A 12,861-nucleotide genomic window follows, 5' to 3' on the forward strand; every position below is an offset into this window, starting at 1 on the left:
TCTTTCTTGTGGGAAAGCCAAAGAGCTGCCTGGGAGCCAAGTTCGCTGCAGGAAAATTTCACTGCTCATTTACTATATGAACATTTTTCTGAGTCCTACTCTCCACAGACTTTTGAAGACAGTCTATTTTACAGTGGTGACACTTCATAGCTAACAGGCACTAACAGAAACACTCCTCATTTACAATGGTTTCCACTCAAGAGAGGGAGGTGCATTTAAATCCCCAAAGTCTCACTTTGAATCAAGGACACAAAACAAGCCAGTGGACACAAAAACTCTTCTAGCTGCTAACTTCACTGTGTGTACTTGGGCTTCTTTTGCCTAGACTTCCACTTGATCTCACCTTAGCTAAACCATGTTATAAACTTTGATTTTTAATACAAATTTAATACAAAGTGAAAAAATTATGGACCTCCAGTGGAAGGCTGAAAAAATACCTACCCTGTGAAAATCATTTCTTCCTGTATTTCCACTTCTTTAGCATGTACTTGAAACACCCAGGATTATCTTAGTCACATCTGTCCAGCTCAGAAAACTTCAACCCTCTCTGTGTAAGTAAAAAATACAGGCTTTTTCTGGTTTCAACCTGTTTTAAGTCAATTTGGACAACAGGTTTTATAGCTTTGAAGGAGTAGCTTTGTGTGTAATATTTACTTGAGTTTCAGATAACTAAAATGAATGGTCCTGGGTGAGGGTGCTGACGAGGGATGCAGAGGAGCTGAGGATGACTCCTGACCCCACCTAGCAGCTCCCTCAGATGCCCCCAGGTTAAGTCCCTTCCTCCACCACATTTCTGCAATAGGAAACTGGGAGAAGCCAGTCCCACTTCCACCCACGGCTGCTCAATCAGGCTGCCACCACAGGGCAGGGAAGGGGATGGGATCAAAGCTGAATGTACCTTCCACACAAACGTGGCACCAAGCTGGGACAGGAGGAATTTCACTGCTTGCTGTCGAGTTTCAGGGACACATAATAAATGCTTCATAGGAAGCAAATAGGAGGAAAAAAAAAAAAAGAAAAAGGCGCTTTTTATCCCCCTACGTCTTATGGTAAAAAAAAGTATGGTCTGTTATTAAAATGTATATTATTCCTACAAAAACAGCTAATCAGGTCAAACCTACAGTATTTCTCAAGCTTCTTACTACTACCTAAAATGTGAACTTTTAGGGCACAAATTAGAGGAGGCTAATTGGAAAACTTCTATATCACCTCACATTGACAGTAATATTCACACAAACATCAAATCCTGTAAAATCAGAGGCAAAAAATTCTTTGTCATAATTAAAGGAATCTCAAATAGATATGGATAATGAGGTAAAGTAAAAAAATCATGTGGAAATATGGAATATCAGGCAAAAATCTTCCCAATATTTTCATACTTCTTACTCCACTCTGAGGAACTTCTGAGCACTCCCTTTTTTCACAGATATTGAAGATTTATGGGGGAACAAAATGCAGTCTAGGGGCTTCCAGTAGGATTTGTGCACAGGCTACAATCCAGCAAGCTCACAATCCCGTTTGAATTTCATCCAGATGTTAGCAACAGAAGAAAGGATTACAAAAAGAATGGAAAACAGCCTCTTGGTTAAAAGACAACTGAGATTCTAGCTTCCTCGGGACAACAGAAGTCAGATGCTCTACTTACACAGAGGTGCCCTGTCATCTGAAGCAAGATTCATGGTGAGCTTTGGGATGGTGTGGTTTGGAGACAGGGTTGTTTATCCTGGGCTGCCAAGTGAAGACAGAGCTGCCAAACATATGGGGAAATTGCTTCTAGCACAATTAATGGCTTCAGCTGAGACACCAGAACCTACTCAGAGCTGTCTTCAAAGTCAGGCAGGAGACAAATTCCTTCTCCAAAGATTAAGTGCACCACAAGAACCAAAAACACCAAAAGCCACTTTCAGAAATGGGAAAGACAAATTAGCATTGTTAGCCGTTTCGTTTTTTAAGCCATCCAAACCCCAGAACAGAGTGGAAATGGGTCAAGGAGCAGTACAGCATCCCATAACAATTAGGAAAAAGGATGCATGGGTGGGTGGGCAGGAACCAGGAGCACCTGGTACTCACAGTCTCAATGGCACAAAGCCACAGTTGTGCCTGTGATCTCAGGCAACGGTGGAATGTTTGTCCACATGGGAGAAGCCACCAGCAGCAGAGCTCCTACACACGCCCAGGGCCTGCTCAGTGATGGCAGTCACTGTTAGGAAAAGAGGTAGTCCTAGCACGGGACAAAGCAAAAATATCCCCATAAACAGAGCTATAATTAAACCAGAAGCACACCCAGCCAGAGCTGGTCACTCAGCTTTCTCTATACTACATTTAGGCAAGTAAAGAACCATTCCAGGAAAAGTCTAAACATCCAGGCAGTTGCGACCCCATAAAAACTCAATTACGTAGGAGTTAACGTCAATATAAAACAGCTTTTTTCATTTACTGTAAAGCTCAGTGTTTAAAACTGGGTTCTCTTGCTGTAGATTAAGCAACCAAATTTGAGCTTTAGACTTTTTAAAGGAGGCAAAGGTTCTCTTCTTCCTCCTGCCGTAAGCAATTTCATCTCCTACTCAAACAATCAGGCATCTACTCCAAAGTATCCTCTTGCCCAGTGCTTCCTGCACCTTTCTTTGGAGAAGTAACCTGAGCACATCTGCAGTTGAGCTGAGGCAGGACAACACCTAACAGATTTAAATGCAGCACCATTTAAAATGTATCAATTTATGCACACATATCTTGAACCCGGATATATGCCTTGGCACCCTGGGGGTGAAATTTGGGCTTTTGTTTAGGTGTGACCCAGACTCAAGTCCATCATGAGGTTTATGAGGCATCATTTGCTAATGCACCTCTACAGCAACACTCCCAAAATCACAAGTTCTCTCAGATATTACTGGGCTTCCCTCATGGCCTGGGTTTTTGGCTTGTTTGTCTTCTGAACTATGTAGGACTGGCACTAAGGCTGACTCCTGGTAGACACTATAATGCAGGGGTGTCCAGCCTTCCAAACCCTAGCCAGCTGTACACTAAAGTCTTTGCAGAGCCAAGAACCACAAGTCACACACTGCAGATCGGGAGAGCTGAATGGAGCCCAAGGAAACTTTACAGGCAGATGACGGCAAAGTTACTGTGAAATACCTCTGGGACTCTGGGCTGGATCTCTCACACAGCTCTCAGTGACCTTCTGCCACCAAACTTAGCCTCCCTCTATTTGAAGTAATTATCATCTGAAGTTCTGAGCCAGCCCAACACTGGTCATGAAATAAAATCATGACTTGAACAGCTCACAGTCCACACGTGGTTCTGGCACTACAAGCTGATTCCCCTGGGCAATGACTTTCAGGTTTTTGTGATTTTTGACATTTTGTTTTTCACAATAATGACTTTATTCCTCAACTTTATTAGCATTCAGATCTACTGTACACAGTGCTTGTTTCCTCCACATTCCTTCTGCGGCAATTTCTGGAACCACCTTTCGTTGCACCCAATTCTGTCCGTGTTTGAAACTGGTTTCAGCCAGCCATGGTGAAACCACACCCCATATGACCATGGAATATGCACTGAATCAAGCCATCTTGCTGAAGCAGTGGTTTGTAATATGGTTGCTGGTTGATTGTTTGCTTGAAAATCCCTATCCACAAGAGACACTGAAACAGTGCTAAAAGGCAGGCTAGTTCCAGAAACGTTAGGATGTTTGTGCTGCAGACTTCTGGACAATGTAGTTCTGTTGACAGATGTGATCCCCGACCAAAGGAGAAATGCCAGCAGCAGCTTCCAGTGCAAGGACAGCACCTTTACCAGTCTCATGGACTGAAGGTGGAGTGGTATTGAGACACCTTACTAATAAGCCTGTACTTTGTCCCATCAGATGAGTAATCCTCCTGAGATCCAGTAAAGACCTCTTAATGAAGGAACTGCCCTAAGGATCAACAAACTAATACTGAGTTCAATTTGGCTCCAGTCTCCCAAGGAATGTGGGAAGGCAGGAGAGGAAAGAGATTGGGACTGACAAGTGTAATGAGTCAGTCTTTGGAAACCAAGCTACAGATCTGACTCTAGTTACCTCATTTACAGGCTGGTTCTAGAGTTGTGGCCAGAGAGCACTCATGGTTTCAAACCGGAGCAGACAAACTTGGGACTCTGCCACTGCTGAATGTCCCCAAGTCAACTTAACAGCTAAGCTCACTTCGTTATGCTCCCTCACAAATCCTTCCCCTGCCCCTTTGTGCAAACACTGCACTCTGGTTTCCAGTCCTCTCGGCCTCCCTCCTTGGGGAGAGTCCAGACCAAAGATCTCTTCCTCCTCAACACCACTGACCATCCCTCTAGGTCTATCCTGCAAGAAGCAAGGCTCAAGAGAAGCCATTATGCTTCACAAGTCTGGAGCCCTCTCCCACCTGCACACAAACAAAGCCACAGGACAGTCCTCCTTCCTAGTCTTTTCAGACCCCACATGGAATTCTCCACTGATTCCTCTTCCATCTCTGCTACTCAACATGGCCTTCAGTTTGCTACCCAGTACTTCCAGCTTTCCACAGCCCATAGGTCAGGTCGGTCAGAGCTTTCTTCCATGCACTTCTGCATATGGACATTCCTGAGCTGGCCCACCCACCACCACTGGAACCTGTCACGTGTGGAGAATGTGTTCCAGGGCAGGAAGCAGAGCTGCTTCACAGTGACAAAAGGTCATAACTGAGTGGTGAAGAGCTAAAGCTGAGAAGGAACATTTGAACAGCAAGAATCACCTGGCACGCAGAAAACCCCAAAGCCCTTACTCACAGTTTGAGAAAGCAACCACACTGGATGTGAATTGCTTTGTTGGGGCTGCTGGGACAGCCACTGTCTTTGTACCTACCTTACTACAAGCCAGCCATTACTGACACACAGGCAGGGCAGAGGGACATTCATTAATGAAGTTACCCATTTGCTAAAGTAATCCATCACAACACTCAAGAAGGGAAGTCTTATGTAACAGTGCTTGGCCAATCCATGATAAACACAGAGGGAGGTTAAGGTGCAAGAGGTATTCCTTTGCTTACAGCCAGCACAAGGTCTTAAGGTACAAGGAATGGTCCTGAATTGCTTCATGAGATGTGGCACTGCAGCTGGGTCACAGTGCTTTGTAGTCAGCTAGTTCTTCTCCCATGCCACAAGCATTGGTTCCGGAAACTTCAGCTGCCTCAAGGTCCCCTTCACACACCTCCTCAAGCTCATAGAACATAACTCTACTAAGGGGATTCATTTTCTGACAGAGCCTTTTAATCCTCACCCCTTTTTAACCCATGGCAATGTTCTCACCAATAGCCCACTAACAGAAACTAGACAGCCCAGTTCAGCCCCTCTGCACAGCTCCTGCCAGCCCCATCCCTGCTTTGCTCCTCCAGGCCTGCCCACATTCATGCTCTTCTGTATTCTGCAAATACACATCCCACCTCAAGGGGTGAAAGATAGATGATGTCCAAGAAATGACAACAAAGCAGGAAGCACTGTCAAGATGTAACAGTAGACAACTCCTTGCAATAGTAAGCAGGACAAAGCCTAACACAACATGGTCTATATAAAAGGCAGTAACAGTCTCACTTTACAAAGGAAAACATGGATTGCTCCAGTCATGCAGTTTTTTAAAAAACTCACGGTATTGCATTAAGAGTTGTCTAACTTTTTCCCTGCCAAGGTAAAAAAGTAGGCACTGCTTCAAGTATGCTAAAATATTTGGCTGTCAACAGATTTTCATTTTAAAAAATCTTTTATTCCAATAGGAAAGAATTGCGTTTCATAGGAAGACTGATCTCAATCTCTCAATTGATATGTCCCATTATAACCTCCTGGGATCTGCTGTGTTTAGATGACAGAGTCACATATCCCAAGCATCTTTTGATCCTGAGAGACAGAACAGTGCCAGCTTACATGACAGGAAATACCTCGTTCCTTGGGTAAAGCCTGATCTTTCTGTGGGGGTTCTATGGGTCTACCAGCTGTCAACACAGATCCAGCAGCCAGCTGCACCTGAGCTCAGAGACCAAGGGAGGTCAGGGCTCTGATTTCTACCAGCATTAAGAGAAATCTATCCAGGAAGGTCTTTTTTACAGCCTGGCAGAAACTGAGTGAAAACGTGTTTTAGCATAATCTGTGCATGGAGAGGTCTGATCCCCTCAAGACCCACTCACAGGAGGTGCCACAAAGCAACAGCCAAACACCAACCACAGATGTGTCTGCACAAATGCTGCCAAAGGGGGGAAAAGAAATGAACACAGAGAAACAAAGTGTTTATCCAGGAGTATGAACCAGTCTGTGAGGTCAGCTATAGAGGACCTTGCCGCACCGAACCCCGGCAACTTGTCAAGTCAGACACTGAGCAGAGCCACCAGCAGCCTGTTGGAGAGATGTCACTGCCCAGATCTCAGAGCAGCCCTTGGATACCTGCTAAATCATTCCCTGGCTATGCCCTCCAGCAGTGCCAGGGGACTTGCAGTGGTACGAGCCCTCCCCAGTCCATCATCAAACTGGCCTTGTGATATGAAGGCAGGAGACTGCAGCTTAAGGTGTCTGAGATCAAGCCAGTATTTTGCCACAGGGAACTGTGCATGCTGTAACACTGCCTTAAGCCAACAGTTAATCAGTGGTATTTCTTTATTTTAAAATAGTTGATAATCTGGTACATAAATGTGGAAAATTAAATATTTCTCCTTTCCTCCACCCCCCTCCCCACTTCTACCCCTCTTTTCCCATCCCGCTGCCCTCCTGGTAAGGCAAATTATGGGATCACATCTCATGAACTGTTCCCAGGAAACATCCTCTCCTTCAGTGTACTGCAGACCCTACCTTGGTTGAGGTAGGTCAGAGTCTCCTCGTGCAGTTTCACGGCGGGGGAGGTGGCTGTGCAGAGGACGTACTGAAAGGGGGGCAGCTTGGCATCGTTCTCAGGAGACAGCTGCGGCTCCTCCTGCTTGAAGATGGGCAGCGCAAGCACATCTCTGCAACGCACAAGTTACACACAGTCAGAAGGAGTTTATGGGCTATCCTAGCCTCAATCTGCATCTGCTTCTCATGATCTGAGATAACAGGATGGTCTCTGGAGAAACACCGGGTTAAAATGGCTAAAAGAGGAAGAGTTTGGCCTGTTCAACATAACCAGGCAACTTCTGCATCTAAGATATCAGCACTGCATGCAAAAGAACGTAGCGCTGGCAAAACAGAGTATGCCTGAGAATTAATGCAAGTTTTTAAGAAATAAATCAGATTCACTTTTCAGTTAAGCAGTCTTCTTGACAAGGAAAAACTATATCAAAATAGATCCTTCATCCTTGTGGACATACTTGATTAAGAGTTCTCAGGTTCTCAGACAAAAGCCTTTCAGAAAAAAAAAAAAAAGGCAAGAAAGGGCACTTTGACAGGCAAAAGTCAGATCAGTAAAATGTCTTCAAGTAGCAGCCATGGGTGGGAAGCAGACACAACTCTGGTGTACAAAGGAGATATTCAGGTAAATGATGGCATGAACAGCTGGATTAATTTATTCATAGTATCTCCTTGCATTCTAGTAAACCTGGTCCCAAGGAATCACACAGCTCTTAAGTCAGCACTGGGCTACCTTTGTAAATGCACACACACATGTGTGGGAGCAGCTTCACTAGGACCTGCACACAGCCCCAGCTCCCACTTCTTTACAAAATGCTGATAGTGACCTGCCTGCTGCTTTAGTCCCAGGCTGATCCCAACCCACACTAATCCCCAAGCAGAACTGGTATTAGCAAGGCTGAGAGCTCAACAAATGATGAGTTGATTAGTACAAAATGAGATGTCAGGAATAAGCATCCTTATCTCAGCCTATCTGACACTAAAGAACCACATTAGCCTTTCCATGCCACTAACATTGCTGATCACTGTGTTCACCTGCTTAAAACATTAATACCCTTCCAAATTAGGAGGATTATACTGAACATGGTGACAATTCAGAACAAGTGATTTTTCTTCTCCTCTGTTTCTTCCAGATTCTCTTTACACAGGCTGTAGCTCTGCTCCTTTTGACAACCCCATACACAAAATGCACCAAGAAAAACCATCCAGCACGTACAGGCACACAACCTGAAAGGGCATTAAGAATTTTTTCCTTGCCGGTTCAGTTAATGATCCACTTATAGCACTCACAACCTTGAAGGCTACCTAGGTCATCAGTGAAACGGTGCAGCAGTTCAGAGTAAACTGCTCAAGTGCCTGGTTCAAACACAGGTACTCCTGTTTAATAGAAAACAATGCCAGAAAGCAAATTGTGCCATTTCAGATGCAGACAGAAGAAAAGAAACACCCATCTCTGTTTCCATTCTCTCGTCCAACCCCACGCCCCCAGTATTATCAGGGACTCGAAGGCATCCAGCCCCATTTGCTTCCTGGCATTACTGACATAATCACAGCTCTTGCCTAACTGCTGCCACAGAGAGGCTTTTTTTTTTCCTTAGTGATGATTTACTACAGCAATGAAGTGACAGAAATGCCTGCAGTAGATTTCTGAAATAGATAGCATTGCTCCACACACATGCAGGATCTGATACTGCTCCGGAGTCATCTCACCCAGCCTGGATGCCAACATTTGCTCCTGAGGATGCCAACATTTGCTCCTGAGGATGCCAACATTTGCTCCTGAGGATGCCAACATTTGCTCCTAACCCGCTCTGCACAATGCTCTCTGAATGCCTGTGGCTTTGCAGATGAGAACAGGTCAAAAACTCCAGCACAAAAACTCCTGCAGTCTGGCAGAAACAGAGCACAGAATCTGGCCTGGGTTTAACTGTTGGGGTGAGGAATTTGTACATACACTCACCTGAAACAGTTGAGAAATTTACGCAAGGGGAAGTCAAAATTTAAATACCATATTTCACATCAGGTTCTCTGTACCCCTACACCTGCCAGCTGTCTGATCACTGAATTCTGCAAGCATGGAGGAATCCATGACTTGCTTTCTGGAAAGCTTCACCATATTTAAGCTCGAACAAAGCCACACAAGTTAATCACATTTTTACTCCTAGAGCATTTAAACTAATGGCCTGTGCTATAACTGCTTTGGGTCAAGACCTTTTTAAGAGTTCGACCTTATTGTAAGTGTTTGGAACTTAGAATGAGGTCAAAAGAATTTTTAAGTTATAAGCATATAAGCCATCACAACACTTATTCAACTCTTCACTCAAGAGCTGCAAATCAAGTTTAGGGAAAATCAGGCTTTCGCAACAGTTCCTATCCTTAAAAAGAAAAAGAAACGTTGAACTCCTTAAAACTATCCCAATTTTCACCGTTATGCTACAGATTTACAGTTCTGAATTTAAATAACAATTAATTTGCATAACTAGAAGGAGAGAAAGTTAACAGAACAGAGGGTAAAACATGTACTGCGTTTTCATAAAAAATGAATGAAAACTTGTAAGAATTTTTCTGTAGCATTATCTTGCTCCAGCTACAAATACCACTGAAGTACAGCAGAACTTACACGAATGTCTCAAATACACAGAAAGCTCTCGATCTCTGCAAAATATAACTTATACAAACTTTTCTTACAGCAATTTCAAATATTGTACTATTTCAGTTTCTTGTAGTCACTACAAGGTGGTATGGAAAGCCTTCAGAAGGGCATTGCTCAGCAGAAAAAATGCCCCTGTTAGAAATGCATGTCCTGACACATTCTCATGGAAAGTGAATTGGCCAGAATTAGCCATCTCTACATAAAAAAAAAAAAACAAGGGTTTTGTTCAAACAACCTCCCCTGAAACATCTGAGGGCATTGTTGCCATCAAAGTGGCTATAAGGATTTTAATCCCAAATCAAACGTACCACTTAACACAGACAGGTACTCATTAAAGCTGAAGTTTGTTCCTAAAACACCAACAGGTCACCTCCATACCAACAGCGTTCCTGACAGAACAGGTATCCTTTATCCCCCAGCTAGCATCAAGCCAACAAAAATAAGCTAATATGTTTTCTGGCCCATTAAACGGAATTTAAATTGTGGAGTAAAGCCTGACCCAGACCTGATGATCTTCTAGCACTCCTGCTGCAAATCCATGGAGTTACTGCAGCAGCCTGACCACCGTAAACACTCTCTAATGGAGAATATGCTGATGCTTCTCTGCTAGTACCATTTTCACTGTCCTAAATTAATCAGATTTGCAAGTGCAAAGCAAGAGAGAACAAGATTTTTGCCACACACATGTTGTGAAACTGAGTTATTAACATAGAGAGGAGATGAAGAATCTTGTACGAAGAAACGGAAAAGCTGCCAGAAGGCAAGAATCTCCCAATATTGTATAATTGGATAACAGGGAATTATTATTTAGTCCAAAATAAAATTCCTTTGCAAGTATACTGATAGGCAGCAGGAATAGTCAAGATAGCGTGTCTCCCTGAAAGAGAAGCATTATCTGCATTCGAAGTGCTTCCCCAGACAAACTCAATGCTCTCTCAAGAGGGGTTATTTGGGGGTACATCGGAAACTCAGGGTTCTTGAGCCACAGCCAGGCTCTCCACTGCCACAATTCAGCAAAATCCCACTCCGGCAATCGCCACCAGCTGACGGCTGGGCTTTACATCTTCAGAAGGCAAAGAATTCACAAGCACCCAGCAAAAGGGGAACTCCCAAAGTTGCCTGCTTTGACATCGTTTGGAGGGAGGAAACACGGGTTTGTGCTACACATGTCACAGACTATTGTTTAGCAGCCCTTGTACTTAAATTAGGCACATTTAATTAAACGCAACTGTGCGGAGGCAGGAAAAAGCTGGTTTAGGCAAGTTCAGAAAGTGAAATTCTGCGCTTTTCACACATCGTCCTAAAACGCAGAGAAAGAAATCCCATCCCAAGAAAAGTGGGTGCCTTCTCAATTTGCCAGCAGGCGTTTTCCTCAGACCTCTGACAGCGCTCCGCCGCCGCCGCACCTCCTCCCTCGGAGCCGCGCTACCCCAGCCCGGAGAGGAGGGAACCCGGCACAAGCAAGAAAGCAACGCTGCAGAGAGCTGCCTAACCAGGCGCTAAAAAATAAAGAAGGGAAAAGAGAAAGCAAAAAAAGGAAAACGGTCTCTTGGGCAGAGGGAGCGGCGCGGCGGGGCACCGGGAGGGAAGGCGGCGGGCGGCCGCGGGACGGGGGCACCCGACCGAACACGCACCCGGTACCAGGGCTGCCGCCGCCCGGAACTCACCGCAGGTAACTGCCGGTCGAGTGCTGGTTGTAATGCTCCGGCTGCGTGTGCCAAAACAACATCTTGGGGGCGGCCGGCGGCGGTCCCTGCGCTGCGGAGCGGCGGCCGCCCTGCCCGCCCCACGGGTGCCCGACACTCCTGCCGCCAACTGGAGCTGCGGCTCCGCCGCCTCCCAGCGCTTTTATGGCCCAGCCCCGGCGGGCGCGGGTTGGCCGGGCCGGGGCGCCGCAGCCCGGCGAGCCCTCCCCCGGCCCGCCCCAGCGCCAGCCCCGGCCCCCGGCGGGCACGGGCCGCGCAGCCCCGGGGCGGAGCGCCGGCCCCGAGGGACGGGCCTGGCGCGGAGCGGGGTGTGAGGGTCCTGGGGGGCCGGGGCGGGACGGGCATGGCAGCCCGAGGGCGGCCCAGGGCGATACCCGCTGTGCTGGGGCTGCCGCCTGGGCTCTGGGCTGTGATTTAAACCGGGCCACTCCATCCTACAGCAGTGTGAAAGTGCTGCTCAGGCTCCTCGGAGGTCCCTGTTTTCTTTAAATGAACGACAGCTGATGGCTTTAGGCCTGTGCTGTCTCTTACTCTGCCCTGTGCCTCAGGTTAATGCGACCTTTGTGTCAGGGGGTGTTTTCCAACTGGGAGAGCAAGAGGCAAAGTTTGCCAGAGGAGGTGGATGAAGAGAACAGTGTCAGAGACTGAACTCACCCCTATCCCATTGGAAACACTCCTGTACTTTCTACCTCAGCTCCCCCACACAATACAGAGAAGTCTGTTTCTTTTCCATGTCAAATTGCAGATCCCGATCCTCACCCACAAAGCTGCCCATAGCTGTCATTTTCCTAAGTCCCTGCTCTCAGGGCACCTTCATGTCCTACCAGTCCTTCTCTGGTCTGGTAGTTTGGACAGGATGGAACAACAGGGGAGAGGGATTCCCTGTTTAGTCATTTCATACTGTCTGTCCACCAGCAGAAATGGGAACAGATCCTTAGTTACTCTGAGTCACTAAACTAAATCTTTCAGTCAATTTTTCAGGAGGGGGCTTCCTACCCCTGAGGTTCCTGGTCAAATTTCAGCTGAGAAAAAGGCACTTCCCTCAGGGTACTTGTCAGCACTGGCTGTCAGAGTTCACTGTCAGGTGAGTTTTTTCAGATAGATGAATTTTCTATTCTCCTGCCATGATTATAGAATATTGATATTGTGATAGGATTTATAGATCATAGTTAGGTCAAGCCCAATAGAGTCAGATGCAATATAATGATGGTCATTGGTGTTTCGTATCTTGAGATAAAGAACAAGGTAGCCTGAAAAACAACTAAGCAGCTTTACAGAGATGTTATGAGTCTAAAAGTTTTTAGGATGCATTTTTTATATCTGCTTGTTAATTTCAGAGTAAAAAATTGCACGAATCAATGAGCCTTTACAGTACCCTCGGTCGCTACAAATTTAGACAAACACTGGCTCTAGCAAAGCAAAATGGCTGGAGTTATCTTTTATATACTCTCGAAAATATTTAGCTCTGCTCACACAATATCTGAGACCTTGATTAAGCAAAGACTATATATAGCTCTTGGACAGAGAAACAAGGCAAAGTTTGCAGAGCTGTCCAAGGACTTCTCTAAATAGTAAATATCCTTCCACAGTTGAAGTAGTTAGCTGCACCTACTGGGGAAATATGAAGTCCAATGTAAAAGTAACTTGCCACAC

General features: G+C 45.7%; 1 protein-coding gene across 1 annotated transcript in view; it reads right to left on the reverse strand.

The window, feature by feature from the left end:
* TFCP2L1 (transcription factor CP2 like 1) overlaps positions 1-11,306 on the reverse strand; it is a 35,521-nt gene extending 24,215 nt beyond the window's left edge. Inside the window, exons 1-2 of the mRNA XM_059476009.1 lie at positions 11,170-11,306; positions 6,817-6,968 (exon numbers count right to left, since the gene is read on the reverse strand). Coding sequence (XP_059331992.1) covers positions 6,817-6,968; positions 11,170-11,231 — 214 coding nt within the window. The 5' untranslated portion in view covers positions 11,232-11,306. The remainder of the gene's footprint in view (positions 1-6,816; positions 6,969-11,169) is intronic.
* Between the last annotated feature and the right edge of the window lie 1,555 nt (positions 11,307-12,861).

The sequence above is a fragment of the Ammospiza nelsoni genome, chromosome 7 (genome assembly GCF_027579445.1).
Source record: "Ammospiza nelsoni isolate bAmmNel1 chromosome 7, bAmmNel1.pri, whole genome shotgun sequence".
Taxonomy (NCBI): Eukaryota; Metazoa; Chordata; class Aves; order Passeriformes; family Passerellidae; genus Ammospiza; species Ammospiza nelsoni.